The sequence below is a fragment of the Strix aluco genome, chromosome 3 (assembly GCF_031877795.1).
Source record: "Strix aluco isolate bStrAlu1 chromosome 3, bStrAlu1.hap1, whole genome shotgun sequence".
NCBI classification, from domain to species: Eukaryota; Metazoa; Chordata; class Aves; order Strigiformes; family Strigidae; genus Strix; species Strix aluco.
In genome coordinates, this window is record NC_133933.1 from 2,868,193 (window position 1) to 2,885,458 (window position 17,266).

General features: G+C 41.9%; 3 protein-coding genes across 14 annotated transcripts in view; 2 read left to right on the top strand and 1 right to left on the bottom strand.

Annotated features, from left to right (window-relative positions):
• The window catches only part of PUS10 (pseudouridine synthase 10), a 36,123-nt gene extending 35,976 nt beyond the window's left edge, over positions 1–147 (bottom strand). The window contains exon 1 of the mRNA XM_074817170.1: positions 66–147. The gene's annotated coding sequence lies outside the window, so the exon portion shown is untranslated. The remainder of the gene's footprint in view (positions 1–65) is intronic.
• Positions 1–8,398, top strand: PEX13 (peroxisomal biogenesis factor 13). Of its 8 annotated transcripts, none has more exons than XR_012622337.1 (6): positions 1–191; positions 2,499–3,196; positions 3,644–3,769; positions 4,273–4,374; positions 7,593–7,686; positions 8,066–8,398. XR_012622337.1 is itself a non-coding variant. In XM_074817181.1 (5 exons), the coding sequence occupies exons 1-5, from the start codon at positions 1–3 to the stop codon at positions 7,619–7,621; spliced, it is 1,146 nt and encodes a 381-aa protein (XP_074673282.1). In that variant the 3' UTR covers positions 7,622–7,890. The 8 variants fall into 8 exon arrangements, 5 of the variants coding, with proteins under 5 accessions (XP_074673282.1, XP_074673280.1, XP_074673283.1 ...); XR_012622336.1 differs by lacking the exon at positions 8,066–8,398 and adding an exon at positions 6,999–7,139 and having other exon boundaries at positions 7,593–7,890; XR_012622338.1 differs by lacking the exon at positions 8,066–8,398 and adding an exon at positions 7,054–7,139 and having other exon boundaries at positions 7,593–7,890.
• Positions 8,090–17,266, top strand: part of SANBR (SANT and BTB domain regulator of CSR) — a 26,912-nt gene continuing 17,735 nt past the window's right edge. For 3 of the 5 annotated variants that reach the window (XM_074817161.1, XM_074817162.1, XM_074817163.1), the window contains exons 1-3: positions 8,090–8,168; positions 13,441–13,606; positions 15,484–15,670. In XM_074817161.1, coding sequence (XP_074673262.1) covers positions 13,457–13,606; positions 15,484–15,670 — 337 coding nt within the window. In that variant the 5' untranslated portion in view covers positions 8,090–8,168; positions 13,441–13,456. Of the gene's footprint in view, positions 8,169–9,883; positions 10,138–13,440; positions 13,607–15,483; positions 15,671–17,266 lie in introns of those variants that run through there. The other 2 variants (XM_074817164.1, XM_074817167.1) reach the window with 2 other exon arrangements.

Here is a 17,266-nt window from a genome sequence, read left to right on the forward strand (position 1 = left end):
ATGGGCTCTAGGCTGCGCCCAACCCCGCGCCCGTCCCGCCCCGCTGCCCGCGGCGAAGCGATCACCTCACAGCGGCCCCGGGCCCGCGCGGGGCCTGGCCCCCGCCTCTCCGGGCGGCCAGCGGAGCTGGCGCAGGCCTGCACAGCGGCGAGGCAGAGCGCATCGATGGGCCGGCGCGGGGGGAAGCCCTGGTGAATATCTCGGCGCTCCCGCGTCGTGTCTGCCGGCGGGCGGGCGGGCGGAGGAGTGCGGCGGGCCGGGCCGGGCCGGGCCGGGGGCAGAGCGGGGCCCGCAGCGCGGCGGAGATGGCGTCGCAGCCGCCGCCTCTCAAACCCTGGGAGAACCGGCGGCTGGCGGGCACCGTGGCGCCGGCCTTCCAGTGAGTGCGTGCGCCGGACCCCCGGGTCTCCCCGGGCTGCGGCGGGGTTAGGGGTTCGCCCCCTCGGAGCGGCGGCGCCTCCCCCGCCTCGGGCCTCCCGCCTCGGCCTTCTCCCCTGAGGCGAGCTCAAAGGTCGGGCCCAGCCGGGCAGTGCCTCCGCCCGCTACTGCCGGAGCAGAGCCTGAGGGGGTCTGTTTGGGGGCGTTTTGCTTTGTTGAGGGGTTGTATGACCCCCCCCGTTCCCGGGGAGGGGGCTCTGGTAGATTCCCCTGCTCAGAGGGGAGAGGGAGAGAGAGGCTGCCGTAAGGTACTGGTCTCAAAACCTACCCGTGTGTGGAGAAAGCTGCGTGTTTAACGTGGTGAAGGTAAAGCTGTGCGTGTTGCCACGAGCGGACGGAGCGCGGGTGTCCATTTCTGGGGATTATATAGCTGGGTAAGCTGGCGTGACTCTCCAGGAGTGGAGAAGCTGCGTGTTATCCCCAGGGACTGGAAAAGAGATGTGTGTGTGTCTGTGTCTGGTGTGTTCACCCGGGAATCTGAGTCTTCTCAGAAAATCCAACCTGCTCACGGAGAAGAATGTTGTACAGAAAGTGTTTGTAAACTCCTTCCTTTTTATCAGAAATCAAGGAAAGCTTGGCGGTTGAAGATCAGCCTTGGTTTTCATTTGGTGCAATTAGAGTGAGCCTGAAACTGGGCAAAAGGTTAGGCCAAGGCTGAACGTTCAACAGCAGCTTTGCTGCTTTCACTGCAAGCTGAAGCGTGCTGAGCAAGAAATGTGATGTTAATTTTTTCTCGGTGGGGTTATCTAGCTTATTTTAAATTGCTTCAAGGAGCTTTAAAGTGAGGTGTCCCAAGTTGAGTATTGGGAGGGGGGAATGTAGTGTGACCTAATAAGTTACAGTACCTCTGTTTTCTGTGATAATAACTTTTTTTTTGCTTCTGTTTTTAACTGCTAAGAGAGTTAAAGTCTTTGATGGACAAACCAAACAGTGTAAAGATATAAATACTCTTCTTTGCTATGGAAACCTCTAAGTTTTGCTGAGAGGAAGTTGTTCCCTGCCTTATATACAGAAATAGTAGAGCAAGCATGCTTTGCACTGAAAGCAGTGCAGAAAGAAGCAGCTCCATAGGAGTTCAAAGTTGACTCTTCTGCTGCTGCTTTTCTTTTTATTTTTCTGTGAATTTAACGGACTACAGAAGTGGGAAGTCATGGGATGAGGCAGTAAACATGCAAAATGACCAAAAGGTTTGAGTGTTAGGATGATAATATGGGATTAGTTTTTTAATGAAGCAGCAAAAGTTGTACAGCTGCTGGACAGAATTCAAATACTAGTCTAGTACTTGCAGAGTCTTATTATGAAGGGCATAGATAAGATGACTTAAACTTACAGGCATAAAAAGGAATAAAAGTTTACTAAATAAAAAACAAATAATTGACTTGTAAAACCTCTTTCTGCCTACAGTAATAGATTCAATCCTTTGATATGCTACATAAAGGTAATTAGATAGTTTGGGTAGAGGGGGAAGTTGGGGGACCCAGAGTCCTTGCATTTGTTGTTGTGTAATTACTTGTATTCTCAATTAGATCACACCACCCTTTTCTCTAAGGGTGGATTCAAAGGAGCTCTCAAACTTCTTCCTGTACCATTGGCTGATTGTATAGAAGAGCTGAGAGCAAGTATTGGAAATAAGGCTTTCAGATAGAAAAGTTCATAAATATTCTTGGTAGTGCCTATGAGAGGCTTTTGGGTGCAGGAGCCATAACACGTAGGTGTTACAGCATCAGGTTTGATGGATCTAGATGTAGCGTTTCGTGCATTCTTAGTCAATGTGATAAATAGACTGAAAGTTTTTCCATGTGTACGTTACAGATAAACTTTGATTCCGCAGTTGCACTGAATATCTCATTATGGTGTTTTTTTCCCGAAAGACCTGTATTTCCTGACTAGAATTTTACTTCCCACAAACGTTGTGCAACATAATACTGAGTGTTTGGCTACCAGGTTCCCTTCCTACTACTACTGAAATGCACTTATTTATATAGTTAGCCAAGAACTCTGGGGAAATGAAAATATAAGCTTGTTTTGAATACTGATCTTGCTTGTCTGAATTTGTTTAGGTCTGCTGACTTGGGTGACAACGTGCTGACCAGGCCTGGACCACCCACAGTTGCACGAATACCTCCGCCTATTTTACCAAGACCGTCACAGCAAACGGGAAGCAGTAGTCTGAGCACTTTCAGGCCAGCCTATAGCAGTTCTTTTTCTCCAGGCTATGGTTCATATGGAACCTCTTTTTATGGAAGCTATAGCCCTTACAGTTACGGATATGGTGGTTTGGGTTATAACCGCTTTCGTGCAGACGATATCCCTCCCAGCAGGTTTGTTCAGCAGGCTGAAGAGAGCAGCAGAGGTGCATTTCAGTCCATTGAAAGTATCGTGCATGCGTTTGCCTCAGTCAGCATGATGATGGATGCTACCTTTTCAGCTGTGTACAACAGTTTCAGGGCTGTGTTGGATGTAGCCAACCACTTCTCCCGCCTCAAAGTACACTTCACAAAGGTGTTTTCAGCTTTTGCTTTAGTGAGAACTCTAAGATATCTCTACCAACGCCTACAACGATTACTGGGTCTGCGGAAGAGCTCTGAGAATGAGGATTTGTGGGCTGAAAGTGAGGGGACAGTAGCTCGCGTTGGCCTTGAAGATAAGGCGGCTAACTCTGCAAAATCCTGGCCCATTTTCTTGTTTTTTGCTGTTATAATGGGAGGTCCCTATCTCATTTGGAAACTGCTTTCTACATACAGTGACGAAGAAACAGGTAAAGATGATCTGCAGCACGAGAGAAGTGCAGCATACGTTGTTCCTTTTGTTATCACGTGTTATAGCGATTAATTTTACACTACAGTGATAGAAGTTAATAGATACTGGGGTAACAATACTGAATTTTAGGCGTGTGATACAAGTAACGTCCTGTTTAAGTAGCCTGTTGTTTGGTTAGGATGCAGTTTCATGGTAAGCTTTGTGTGATTCCAAAATCATGGTTCCTTTCTCTTTCTGTTTCCTTTCTATTAGATGTGGCAGCTGGGGTGGGGGAAGAAGTATTGGTTGGATTGACTCAACAAATCATGCTTTGTTACTCCCGTCAGTTCTCTAGAGGAAAAGTTTTAGCAAGAAAGTTAAAGTGTTTTCTTCATTTTCCTTTTAAAAAACCCACCAAACTTTATAATTCAAAGCAGATAAACTTTTAATTTCTCTTTGGAAACAGTATCTAGTAACTGGGCGAGTGGAGAAGATGATCATGTAGTTGGAAGAGCAGAATATGATTTCAGCGCTCTCTCAGAAGAAGAAATTTCTTTCCGTGCTGGTGACATGCTAAAATTAGCACCCAAAGGTAAACTTTTAATTTTGTATTTATTTTCTAATCACATGTCAAGTAAGTCATATTGTTAGAGTCTGAAAATGAAAACAAAAAATCCCCCACCTTATTTGACCCAACTCCTCATCCACACTGATTTTATTTTTTTTTTCCCCGTAAGTAGTTTCGTTCAATTTCCCTAAGATATGACACAGCCTAAACTTACTCAAGGAGTGCTTTGTGGTTACCCTTGTGGTTACCTTTTTCTCACATGTGCTGCACAACTCTGAAGATCCCTATGTGCGTGCAGTATGGTATAATTGATGTCAGAACAACCTGCCCTTCGCAGTACCTGTCCACTCACCTCACCAATGCAGATCCTAGTCATTTCTCTCCTGAAGTAATTTGCCTTTTATCACAGAGTTACTTTCTCTGTGTGATAAGCTGTTGTGTCAGCTGCCTTCTGGTGCATTTGTGCCTCAACTGCAATATATTTTGAATTGTTTTGTAACTTGATGCATTTGCATTTTCTTCTTCAGAACAACAACCTAAAATCCGTGGTTGGCTTTTGGCTAGTTATGATGGCCAAACAACAGGACTCGTGCCTGCTAATTACATCAAAATCCTGGGCAAAAGAAGAGGTAGGAAAACAGTGGACCTGGAAAGGGTTTCAGAGCAACGGCCAGCCTTTACCAGCCCGTCTGTTAAAGGATCTACTGCTACTGTGACTTTAGAGGAGCAGGAGGCTGCTTTTGATTCTGTTTTTGCTGGAAGCAATAAAGTTCCTGTTGCACCTGACTCCACTGTGGTTAGTGGAGAGAAACAGGAACTCTAATGCACTTTCATCAACAAAGCAACTGAACTGTGCTTTATTGATAAAACTTAGGGTTTGCTGAAAATCTGTATTGTAGTGGAACACTGATGGGTCTGTACCAGTTACTGCTGCTACTGACTGGTGAAGGGACGGAGAAATGATTGCTCAGTTTGTAGTATTTATTTTTGACTCACCCACGGCTGTACATTAGTGATTCTACCCCACCACCTGGCAGCAACTTTAAGGTCTTGAGATGAGAATTGAGGCATTTATAACAAAGCAAACAAACAAACAAAAGGGACTGCCAGCCTGTTCTTGCAGAGGAGACAAACTGTTGGTGAAATCTGGAGAAGAACATCCAGTCTTCATTGGAATGTTGGCTTGACAAGAGGTCTCTTCAATAGATCTGTAAGATGTCCTCCAAAACTGGTCACTGAGGACCATAAAATAGTGATAGTGCGTTGTTTCCCCATGAAAGGAGGGAGATTGGCAAGAGAATTGTTAGAAGTTCCAAGTTGCTTGATTGCAGCAGAAGTAGAGCTTCTGTCATAAAGAGCTTAGCTCTTGTAAAAAAGGGACTTGTGAGAAGGGGAGGAGAAATACAGTTTACAAAGGAAGAGCAATGAGGCTTCAGCAATAGTTCTATCCAGTTCTCTTGTTTATTAAAAGAACATTAGAATGAAGGGTATCCTGCAGGCAGGCACTTCCCAGCACACTTACTCCCTTCTGTGGGAACCTAGCTTTCCATCACTCCTAGCCATTTTGTGTTGGAGCCTGTTAACTGCCTATCAGTAGTTCATGAACTACCACCTGCATCTCAACTTTATTTTTTTTATATGAATGTCAGAATATCTATCCTGCCTTTTAGTGCGGTAGGAAAGCATTGGGTTGGGGGACATTCACCCTGAGTGGCAAAGAAAAAGTAACATTTCTTGCTTCATTGTCTCAGTTAGATAAGGTCTTGGAGTTAACTCCTTATGCTGCCTTTCAGGTGGTAAATTTTGCATCTGCCCATAAAATTTGAGGGCTCTGGTTTATCAAAAGCCATAAAAACATTAAGACTGTTCAAAGTATTTAGTATCTTCTTCATATTGGTGTTTGAGAATTCTGTATTAAAATACTGTTTTGGGGGTTTTTTAATGAAGCAAAGATAACTAAAACTTTTTTCCTTGTAGAATATATGTATAATATGTTGACCTTCTGAAGGTTAGAGCAATGGATAAAGTAACTAAAGCTTGTCTTAATCATTAAAACAGCTTTTCTTTTTTATTTTAAAAGTACTCAGAAGTATTAGTAAAAGTAGGGCACGTGCCTTTGCTTAATTGATCCAGTAGTTTCGGTTTGACTGGTTTGACAGAGACCTTCGGTGCCCGTTATATGTTAGCTAAGCTTTCAGTGCTTTAATTGCATTTGCTGGCTTTGAGTTCTTAGAATTCCATTCACCACAACAAAACTCTGACAAGAAAAATAGAAGTGAGCACACTTTTATTGAGGTAGAATGGCTGAAAAAACAGATATGATGCTGGAACCTTGGATTTTAAAGAAATCTCTGAATGCCTGTTGATAATCAGAGCAAGAATTTAAGTGGTTGTGCTCAGGTATTGGGAGATGGTGCGAAGAATCTTTTTTTTCTTTTTTTTTTTTTAGTAGATTGTTAGATCTTCAAGTGCAGAGGAAAAGGAAAGAGTAGTAAACTATGTTTACTAGGTTTAAAACAGAACATGTTCCCGAGATGTTTCCCTGCGTACCAGGGCACTGGAGAAAATTACTTGTATTTGGACATGACATCTGTTGTTGAAATAAAAATAGCAAACAATCCTGAAATACAAAATACAGAGAGGAAAAAAGGGGGGTGGGGGGGTGGGCAGGTATCAAGTGTCCAGTTCTGCTTACACTGTGTATTCCTGGATGGAATTAATTTACTTTTGTGCGATTTAATTAATGGACTGTCATCCTCTCTTGTGTCAGTGAAAGATTTCAGTCAGAGGAAGGGCCTTTTGAATAAATGAATAAATAAACCCCAAACTTTATGTAGAGTACCTATTCAAGTAGACTTCTACTTTCCTGCTCAGAACAAGTTGGGAACATAGTACCATGATATTTGTTGGAATCTTTAAATCTTATTCATTTTTAGAAAGATTAATTTCACTTTCAGATCATACTATTTTGAAAACAATTCTTTTAGTAGGAATATAGGTTATTAATAACTCCACTGACTTGTCTTTAGTTTTACTTAGTCTACCAAGTGCTGTCATAATTGTATCTGCTAAATATTGACAAGAATTTTGATCCTTTCAATCTTGAGATTAATGGGAAAAGAAGGCTCTGAGGAAATGAAGTATTGAACTCAGTTAATTGTACTGATTGCAGAAGGGTATTAAAATTCATTGAAGTAAAATATATACTGTGCTTTAAGATTTTTTTTTTTTTTTTTTTTAATGCATGAACTAGCATCAGGAAAAAATGTGAGGCCTATGATTTTGGTCTGTTTGTGCCCATACACCAGGCTACAGAAAAAACATCTAAATGAATGCTGATTGAAAAGGGGAGGCTGGATGACAGGCTGCTTAAGACTTGCACAACTTTAGAAAGGTGAGAAGACTAAAAGGAGCAGGTGTGGCTGCAACAGCAGTATGTGGAAGAGGAGATCAGAAAAGAGATGCTGTTGAAATATTGCTAAACTTACGCATTAGGCAATTGACTCTTATTTTAAGATCTGTACATACTAAGTTATCTTTATGTTATTCTTTGGAACTACTTCTATACCTGTAGCAGACCTAGAAGTCTGTAACAGACCTATGACACTTGTTATATAAGGCTTTAGTTTAATCTTACTTTAATTTTACTGATACTGTTTAGTATACCAACCATTTTAAGCCTGAATACTGTCCGAAGTAATGACAGATGCCAGTTCTGACTGGTTCTCTGGGTGCTAGCGGTACACGAACATACACATATCCGAAGTTTTGTTCAGGTTTCTGAATAATAAATTTAAAATACTCTGTCTGGTAGAACTTAATAAAATTGTCTGTTTCTTTTCCACAGGTTCAAAAAATTTCCTTCTGTGGAACTAGATTGCATCTGAGCTAGTAAGATTGTTTTGACTTATTTGGCAATCTTGGTGGAATTTGCTAGTGAGGTAAATACCAAAAATAAAAAAAAACCCAACAGTTTCTTATAAATCTTCATCTGTTTGTAAGGAAAATTTCCCAGAAGAGGTACAAACTCAGAAACCAACACAGTAATTTTTCTTGATGCACCATTGTAGAAATACTCTTGTCCACAGCAGTAGCGGAACTGTACTTATTTTATAAAACATGAATAACATGAAAGTGTATGATTTAAGTAGCCCCTTCCAGGGTTTTTTTTATGCACGTGGGTGTGGCCATGTGTTGGGATTGGTAGACATTTTTGTCCTGTAATGGCAGGTAGCAATTGTGTGTGTCCGCAGATGGTGATACACCTTTATTTTTTTTTTTTTTTTTCCCCCTTGTGTCATGGGACTGGTTCTTCTGCAGACCAATTTGAAGCAGGTTTGGGATGATAAATCGGTCTCCTGGATTCTGTGGGCATACTGAACACTGCCTTTGAGCAGCTGGATAATCTCTCCTTGAAACAAAGGTACCCGTGTAACCGGTTTAACTAGTAACATAGGCACATGTCAACGTCAGGCACCCCTGGATCTTTCTTATCTACAATTTTTAATGCTATTTTGAGATACTAAAGTTCCCTAAATTTCATAATATCGCAAAACTGTAAGACTCGAGCAAACGATGCAGATTATTTAAGCTGTCAAAGGGTAGCTTTGCAATTTTTTGGTTTTAGAAATTAAAATGCTTTAAAGGCAAAAAGCTAGTTCCCCTATCTTTTGAATTATTGGTAACTGAAGAAGTGTAGTCTCTGGACTATGAAAGGAGTAAAATGTGAGATACTGATTTTTCTTTTTTCTCAAATACTGATACTGGGGTTTTTTTCTTATTTAAAAAAAATAGGAAGGGACTGAACTTCTGCCTAAAAGCACAGGTTAACTAAAAAACTGTTGCCAGTTCTCTAACATACCATCAAGCTTCCATTCGTAGTGTCATAATAACATAGCGATATTGCAGCATTAGCTTATTCGAGGGATTGCTGTGGGACGTTGTGAAATCAGGAATGTTTTCTACTTTTAACTGAAACCCAAATGAAGCTCTCATACTGACTTAAAGAATTTGGATTTCACATACTTTTCTAGATGGGTGCAATCCTTTTTCTGAACTGTTCTGTGCTTTTTTTTTGTATTCTCTGTCCTCATTGCATTACTCCAGTTTAGGGTGGGGTTTTTTTGGAAGAAAATGGTTAATGTGCCTGAATCTGTGATTATCTCAGTGATTCCTGCCAAAATATTGAGGAGGAACAGAAGTTACACAGTGGGATTTAGCAGACGTGCGGTAGGGAATAAACGAACAAGTGATGAAATGGCAGGATTAGACTGTCTGACCCTTCGCAGAACAACTTTTTCTGGTGTGAGGAACCTTGAACAGCTCGGGTGGTCGGGCCATTTGGTGTAATTAGCTCTAAATTAGATGTTCTGTTATTGCTTTTTGAGGTACAAGTGTACCAAATATTTAGATCGGCTGAAAACCTGGGAAAAGCTTAAGTTAAGGCTCCTTCTCCTTGGCTACCATGTTTTTGTGGGTACAATGCAGCCTTTACTAGAGTGTTTTAACACTTAATTCTTGCTTAATTAATTTTCTGTGCTTATAGCGTGAGACCAGTCTTGTGCCTGATGTGTTATTTGGGCAGGTGATAAGAACATTACGTGCGCAGGCTGCCCAGGTTTTCCCATCACGTTACCCTTTTGGCACGGGGGACTGTAAGAGGGGATTTTTACTGAAAGAAAAGAAGAAAAAAAAAAAAAAAAGAAAAATGGCATCCGCGTTCCCGCCGCGGCGCGCTGGGGCGCTGCTCCCACCGCCGCGGTGGGCGGGGCTGCGTCAGTGGTGCGTGACGGGGCGGAGGCGCCGCCTGACGTCACGGCGCCGTCCGGCGGAGGCGGGGCGGGGCGTTGCCAGGCTACCGGACGCCGGGCGCGCGGCGGGTAGGGGGCGCTGTCGCCGCCGCTGCACTGCGACAAGGCGGGGCCGCCGCAACACGGCGCGCGCCGGGGCTCCCGCACTGACCCCCCGCCCGCCTCTTCCTCCTCCGGCCATCCCATTGGCTCTTCTCGGCGGGAGGGGGCGGGGTCTCATCACTCTCCCGGCGCTGATTGGCGGCTGCCGCCCCCCTCACGGCGCAGCCCGGGAGGGTGGGGCCGGGCTGGGCGGCGCCGGCGTGTGAGGGCGCCCGTCTCCCGCGCTTCGGGCACGGCAGGTGGGGACGGGGACAGTCCGCTGGTCCCGCCGCACTCGGAGCCCTGGGGCGGCTCTGCCGAGAATCCTCGGCGGGAGCGGCCGCGTCCGGGCTCCGTTCCGCCAGGCGCCCGGCGCGGACCTCGTCTCCTGAGGGGAGCGGCGCCGCCGCCGTCCCGCTGCCCGCTCCGGCGGCCGCTGCGCTTCGAGGAGCCGCCGCCCGTCCATCCGCGCCGCCGACCCCTCGCCTGGGAGCCTGCCAGGTAACCCCTGCCCTGCCCTCCCGGGAGCGCCGGCGCTGGGTTTCCCTTCCGCTCTCCAGCCCCGCGGCCCGGGGCGGGGTGCCGGGCAGCTGCGGGGACCTCTCCGGCGGAGAGGGTTGGGGGGGCTGGCGGAGATCCCTGCTGCCGAGCGCGGGTTCCACCGGGACGGCATTGCCCGAGGAGGCTGCTTACACCTGTAGGACCTTGCCCCCCAAACTGGGATCCTTTTTTATGTTTTTATTGAAATGCCTTACTTTTATTTTTATTTTGACTGGTATGTGGGCGAAGTTGGTGCTCTTCCTCTCCCCCACCTCATTCTGCACCATCATTTCGTTGCGTTTAAGGGTTCTGCATGAAACCTCGTGCCCATCCCACCATCTTTTACTTTCCTGCAGGTTATGCACGTGCAAGGGGATAGTAATTCTTCATTTCTAGATCGATTCTTTGCTTTAAATTAAAAAAAAAATCCGTCTCGAATGAGGCAGAGTATTTCCCTAATGTAAACCAACTTCCTGCATAATGAATTAACTCTTTAAATCATATCAGTTTTATGAAATATTAAAGTGCTTGGAATCCTTTACACCACTTGATTTAGAATTCTAAGTATTAATAAAAATTCTGTCGTCAGGCATCTGTCTATATTGTGCATATCCAATGAGTTGGTCAGAATTAAATAATTCTGAAACTTTTTTTCTCCGATTCCCATAGTTGAGGAAGGAGTGAACTTGAGCTTTACTTGCAGTAAGAAACCAGAGAGAATCTGTAGAAGTTGCCTTTTCTCTCTTAAAAATATGATTTATTACAGGCCTCATGTTGCTTTTCTTACAGCATGCACCATTCTTGCATGAGACAGAACCTTGTGTGTGTTTAACTAATGACAGGATTTTCTAAAGGACTAAAAGGCAAATGTTAGATACCATCTATAAAGCCAGAAAGAGGAGTCCTCTACGTTTTCCAGAATAGAAATAAAAATACTTAACTTGTTTGCTTGTAATTAAGTAGACTGCTTCATTTATCTCTGCAGTAGTAAGCATATGTAAAACTGTATTTTAAAGTACAGAATAAGTAAATAAAAAAATATTTGAGAGACAAAGGCTTCATCCTGTCTGAACGTGTCACTATGCGTTAGAGTACCTGGCATCCCTTCACAGTCAGGTTGCTTCGTGGCCCCCAGCGCTGATGTGTACATAAACTTGTTACAAGCAAAGTACTCAACACTTCCTCCCTTAAATTATAGACTCTAACTGTGGCAAAATAACTGCTTTTCTTTCTTTCTTTCTTTCTTTGATTACTCAGTGTAATCATACCATAGAACTAGTCCTTAAAATGGTGATTTATGGAATACAGACAATGTTAGTAATTTTACTTTTGTTAAGTGTATTTTATGGTGCAAGACCGGAGGATTCTAATACTCCACCGTTTACTTCTCTTGTTCAAACATATTTTCAAACCAGCTGCTCCGTGTGTACAAGGTAGCACAAGAAGCTGGCTTCATATTTTATAACCACTCGGGTTTGCCACTGGTGCTGGCCTGTGCTGGCCCAGTTATTTCTTTTGCTAGCAGCAGATATGGTAGATATTCAGTGGCATAAATATAAGTGATGCTGACTGTGCCTGGCAGTGAGGAGTCTCCACCATTAGAATTACCACGGTGACACCACTCGATACTCCTCTCAGGATGAGGGCTCAGGACTCGATGACTGCGGGGACTGATGTCCCTTTACCTCTCTGAGCAGCATCAATCTCAACTGGAAAGTTTGGGCTCATGTTGTCTGTGAAGGACCTTTGTCCTTTAAAGCTGGCTATTTGGCATGCTTTGCAGTAGATTTCATTTAGATGGAATTGCTAAAATGGTATGACTTTTTTGTTGGACTTCATTTTGTTTGTGGCTTTTTTTTTTTTTAAATCTCATGAGTGAGTAGATGAAACCTAACAATTATCTTGGTGGGTTCTTTCTGATGGTTTCATTCAGCTGCTCTTTAGAGAGGATGAAAGCTTTACAGCTACCTGCTATTGTGATTTCTCTTTCTACCAACAAAACAAAACATGTGCTGGAATAGCTTCCAGAGTCAGAAACAAAATCAGTGCTATTTTGTATATTTTAAGCATTGTGTGGCTTAACCCCAGCCAGCACTGTACCAGCTACTAGGAAGAAAATTAACTCTATCCCAGCCAAAACCAGGACAAGAGTCTTTTCTTTTAGAAAGAGGGTGATGCAAAAGAAACATCTACACATAGTATACTTTCAGTAACAAGTGATCAGTTAAATCTGCTACTTTCTAAGTGTATTCTCTCTGAAATTCTCTATAATCCTTGCTTTATAAATCAAAATTCCGTATGTGACTCTTAAGTTCTGTTATTTATGTGATCCTTTTAAGGTACTTTGGAAGAGGTCCAAAGTGCTTTCCAAATATGAGTCCTTACTAAGCTCTTTGGCCCTGTGTTACTTGAATATTCAAGTCTTGATTAATGCCTGCAGTTTTCTTCCAGCATATGCTAGAACAGTACTCTGAACTTTACTGTGTTCCCTGGTGCTATACATAAAATTCAGCTGGAAAAAAGAAAAAGAAAAAAACATAACACTTTTCAAATTAGAAGTGCATTTTTTTAAGGTGTTCACTGCTGTCCTTACATGCTTTTTTCTGTGTTCATCTTGAAGCTGAAGGAACAAGGTTTTTTGGCCCTGATAATCCCAGCTAATCAGGAGTTGTGAGTGCCTTAGGACAACTCAAAAGTCAGGTTTTGAGGCTGAGAGCTGAAAGACATCCAGGTGTGGGGTGTTCTGGCTCTGAAGTATTATTGATGGCCCTTAGCTAGGTGCACTGGGTTGGCTCCTATATAATAGAAGTCAGGTGTGCAAGACAAATAGGCAGAGCAAGAGGAGGCCAAAGTTGAGCAGCAGAAAATTTTTGGGAAGCAGACAAGTGTGTTTGAATGTAAGTAAATTTAAATTAAAATATGCCTCTGTAGCTTAGGCTGTTTATTCTGAGATTGTGGGAGGCCGGTTTTTGTATTGAAGGGCTCAGCGGTGTGAATCCCTCCTGGAAACAGACAGCTCAAAGGAATGGCAGGTAGTGCCTGCTGCCGAGTTGGTTTTGGTGTGGTTTGCCTATCTGCTTCTCCCCCCAGGGTTTTGAGGGTGCAGAGATGAATGCATAAATTTTGTCAAATAAAGCATGAGTACTTGACTGTAACACTGTGCTAAACGTTCCCCTTAGTAATCTATGGAGTGCTGCAGGTAACGTAGACCAACTTTTAGCAACCTATGCAGTGAGACTTGCTAATAACGTTTTTCTCTTTCAGGCTTAAGTAGCCAAAGATGAGTCGCGGATTTTCAGAAAACAATAACTTTCCGTATGACAACAATCCAATGGTTTTGGATATGATCCTCTGTTCCCTAATTGGTGTTCCTCAGCCTATCAACTGGGACAGCGTGGCAAGGCTAGTTCCAGGATATACATCCAAAGAGGTGAGTGTACTAAGAGAATTTGTATACTTTAAGCAGTACTTTGTGAAGAAGAAAATATCTTTGGGGGAGGGAGGGAAATTGAAGTTAAGGGATTTTTTTTTTTCTGAAGTAAGTTATACCTAAAGAATCAAAAATGCTAAATGAGCAGTAGATTGAAAAATTTTTTTGTTTGTTTCTGCAAAACCTGAACGTTGAAATTAAGACATACATACCACATTTTATTTCATTAGAACTGATGTAGAAAATGAACAAAAATCACTGGAAAGTAAAAATTAAGAAGTGGAATAAACAAGTAGTTGGGCTAACCTATTTCAAATGGCATAACTAAGATTTTCATGGAAAGGATGGCAGTACCCACTAACCTCATGTAGATTGCAGTATACTTACTAACCAACCTGATAACTTTCTATGCTTGTCATTACAATTGGAAGGAAGTATGAGTTACAGATCACCGTTAGGTAGTTAAGAGTGCAGTTGCCTCTTGCTTGGTCCTACAAGATGTGGATTTTTCTTTCTTTGGTTGGGTAGAGTTGGAAGAACCTAGTACCTCCACATACTTAATCTTTCTGGATTGCTGAATTTCCTGGTGAAATGCTGACATGTTTTTAATAATAATTTTGAATTTTTCACTTCTGAGGGGAAGTAAGCTAAGAGAGGGAAATGACTTTTGCCCTTGTGATTCAGCAAAGCTGGAAGAAAACAAGCCAGCGGTCTCTATTTTCTTGCAACCTTAATCAAATGTGTCAGCTCACATTTACAGCATTGCTATTAGGCATCATTGTAACCTTGTATTTAGAAAGTAAAAGTGAATGATTGGGAGTAGAAGCTTCTGTGGAATGTTACTGCCTTTCAGGTGCTTGGTAAAGCGCTGGGGGCGGGGGGGTCTCTACTGTTTATCTTTCAATTTGCAGACAGTAAATTAAGCAAATAAAATATGTATAAAAGTATCAGTGAGCTCTCTCATCATATTAATTAAGATAATATGATTGATTAGTACATGTCTGATTGTTTTAAAAGAACAAAGTGTCTCAAATATGTAGAGTTCCTGTTTAAGGCAATTAAGTAAATGTATACCTGTGCTTTTATGTATCTGTCGTATATAGTAGACTGGCATGGCTACAAATTCAAGGCACTATGTTAATATTGGAAGGATGTTGCTGTGTGCACCTCTCCCAAAGGGGCCAGTGGCATGCAGCAATGTCAGTTAGCTCAATTCAAAATAAATAAATAAAAACAGCTGCTTGAATGGAGCCTGACAGCTGTGTCACAGGAGGATCACCTGTAGAATGGAACAGCTTTACTTGTATGTGTAAATTACCTGTGCGCAGGACTCTAATTGTCGTTGTGTCTACAAATTTACAAAATTGAAAGACTTTCTAGTTCATCAAAACAAGGAATGGGAATTAATAGAACTGCGGTGGAAATCATCCATCCCTTTTTGGCTAAATTAGAATGGAATTCATAAAGTAAAAGAAAAATAATTATGAACCAATTACTATAGCTACTTTTGATAATATTTGGCAATGTTTTTATGGTAAAAGAACTAGTTAAAAATGAGAATTTAAACTCTCTGTAATTTTCAATTTTGAAGATCAGACTTAAAATCACAGGATTTAAGGAAATAAAGGTTGAAATAGGTTCTATATTATTTTTTTCTCTTTCTGTTAGAGTATTTAATGATGGTAAATCTTACTTGCTTTACTGTATATTTATGTACTTTCCTGATACCACTAACTAAATAGGAAGCATTATAACTTTAGTATCAGTAACTGTTCACATGCAAAAGATATGACATACAATATCCGTCTCAAATTACAGTTATTAAAAATGTACTGAAAGCTACTGCTTCATTGTCCTATCATTTAATCTTGTGACAGTGTGCAAAAAGGTTTGATGAACTAAAAAGCAGTGGAAGTTCACCTGTTGACAACCAGTATAATCCCCTGATGGCTGCTGGTGGGAGTCCTGTGGAAACTTTAGCTACGTACATCAAATCCTCCTTGCTCGATACACAGACAGAGTTTCAGGAGCCTGCTATTGGGCAGGATTCCATTACTATAACTGGTATGTTTTCAGTCATTCTGAAATATATTGGCTTTGATTATAATCAGTATGTGCATGCTTTTCTGTCCTGAGCGGTCAGTCCACCCAGGAGTAGTAGTTGTTCATTGAAAAAGAAAGTTAAGTATTAATATAACGCATAGATGAAGTCACTTTCAGTTAGTTTAGTTTAAGAATCGATGCTTGTTTTGGGTATTTTTAATAGCTTGTCCTTCCAAAAGGCCTAAGTCCTTACACTGAATCCTCTGTTTAGGATTTTGACTCGGAGAGGAATTACTCCCTTGTTTCGTATCCCCAGTGTTGTACTGTTAAAACTACAGCCATTTGCAATTACAATAAGCTGTGTTATTACAATAACTAGAAAGTTTTGTGTAGAAAAGCTGCAGAAAGCTGAGAAGGTGATCCCTTGAGGTCAAACCCTTCTCTCCCAGCTAAAAGCCTTGTGTTTGCCGTGCTGCTCGGTGCCAAGATGGCTACATAGGAGTTGGAGTGTAGTGTAGCTACTTTTTGATGCAAGACAGCCTTGCAATGACATAAAATGTGTCTTAGTCAATTGTGTGTCCCAGTAATAATTTAGCAGAAGAGGACCAGTCTTAAGAGTTGTATTTCATTCACAGCACAATTAAATATTGTTAACGTTTCCTTAAGTACTTCTCCTGTAAGAAGCTGTTATTAACAGCGTGATAGTTATTCTCTGATACTCACTGTAGACTGAGATGTTTTCAGCACCTTGTTGGACTTGGGAAATGTGTTCCATGAGAAACTTGCTTCAGTACTGACTAAGCAATTTATGTGTTAAAAATTAAGAAGATGGTGAAGCGTTTAAACAAAATGTTCTCTGTTACGATGTCTTTCACAGTGCCGCAGCTTTCTAGTCACTGTTCTCTTTGCAGAAGAAAATCAGCTGTTTGACCTTTTCTGGAGGTCAACAATAAAATGCTTTTAATAACTCTTAAGTGAGAGATGATATTTGAAAACTGTATATGGACTATCTAGACTGAAAATGCTTCCAATCAGCTTTCAATTACGTACTTGTTACATGCATGATGTGGAATAAATGCTTCTTGCACCCACGGGTGGCTACTTATAAGATTAGTAGCTTCCCAGTAGTCAGTTAACAAGCTAACTCTGCTTACAGAACTCTTTAGACAATTAGTGCATGTGTTCTTTTTAACAGTGTAATACATGTAATAAGTATTAATGGAGTTAAGTACCCTAATGTTCCCTACTACAGGATCCTAGCCTGAAGTTTTTCTCTGTTTTCTTCACAAATGATAAATCACTTTCCCTGTTGATGTGTAATTTGTTAATATGAAATTAGGATAATTAATCTTCTCCTCACAGGCTTGAGTGAATGCACCTTCTTAATATTTGTGAGGTACTTACATATTTCAGAACTGGGGGTTGAGAAGAGCCTATTTGTAAATGTTTTTTGTTTAATTACTTCCTAGTGGATTTATTCACATCTGCTTATTGTTAGGATCAAGAATTTTGAGCCTGTTTGGATTTGTTTGTAGATATGAGTAACAGCAAGAAAAAGCAATCACACTAAATTCATTTTGAGCTGGGTTCTGGTTTTGTCTGAGTTAGAAAAGCTCA

What these genes read in the sequence shown, in the direction of transcription:
- PEX13 (XM_074817178.1), top strand. Translation starts at nt 1, where the DNA reads ATGGGCTCTAGGCTGCGCCCAACCCCGCGCCCGTCCCGCCCCGCTGCC. An exon ending in ATACAGTGACGAAGAAACAG is followed by an intron (nt 3,197 to 3,643) that starts GTAAAGATGATC and finishes CTTTGGAAACAG; the next exon opens with TATCTAGTAACTGGGCGAGT. An exon ending in GCTAAAATTAGCACCCAAAG is followed by an intron (nt 3,770 to 4,272) that starts GTAAACTTTTAA and finishes TTTCTTCTTCAG; the next exon opens with AACAACAACCTAAAATCCGT.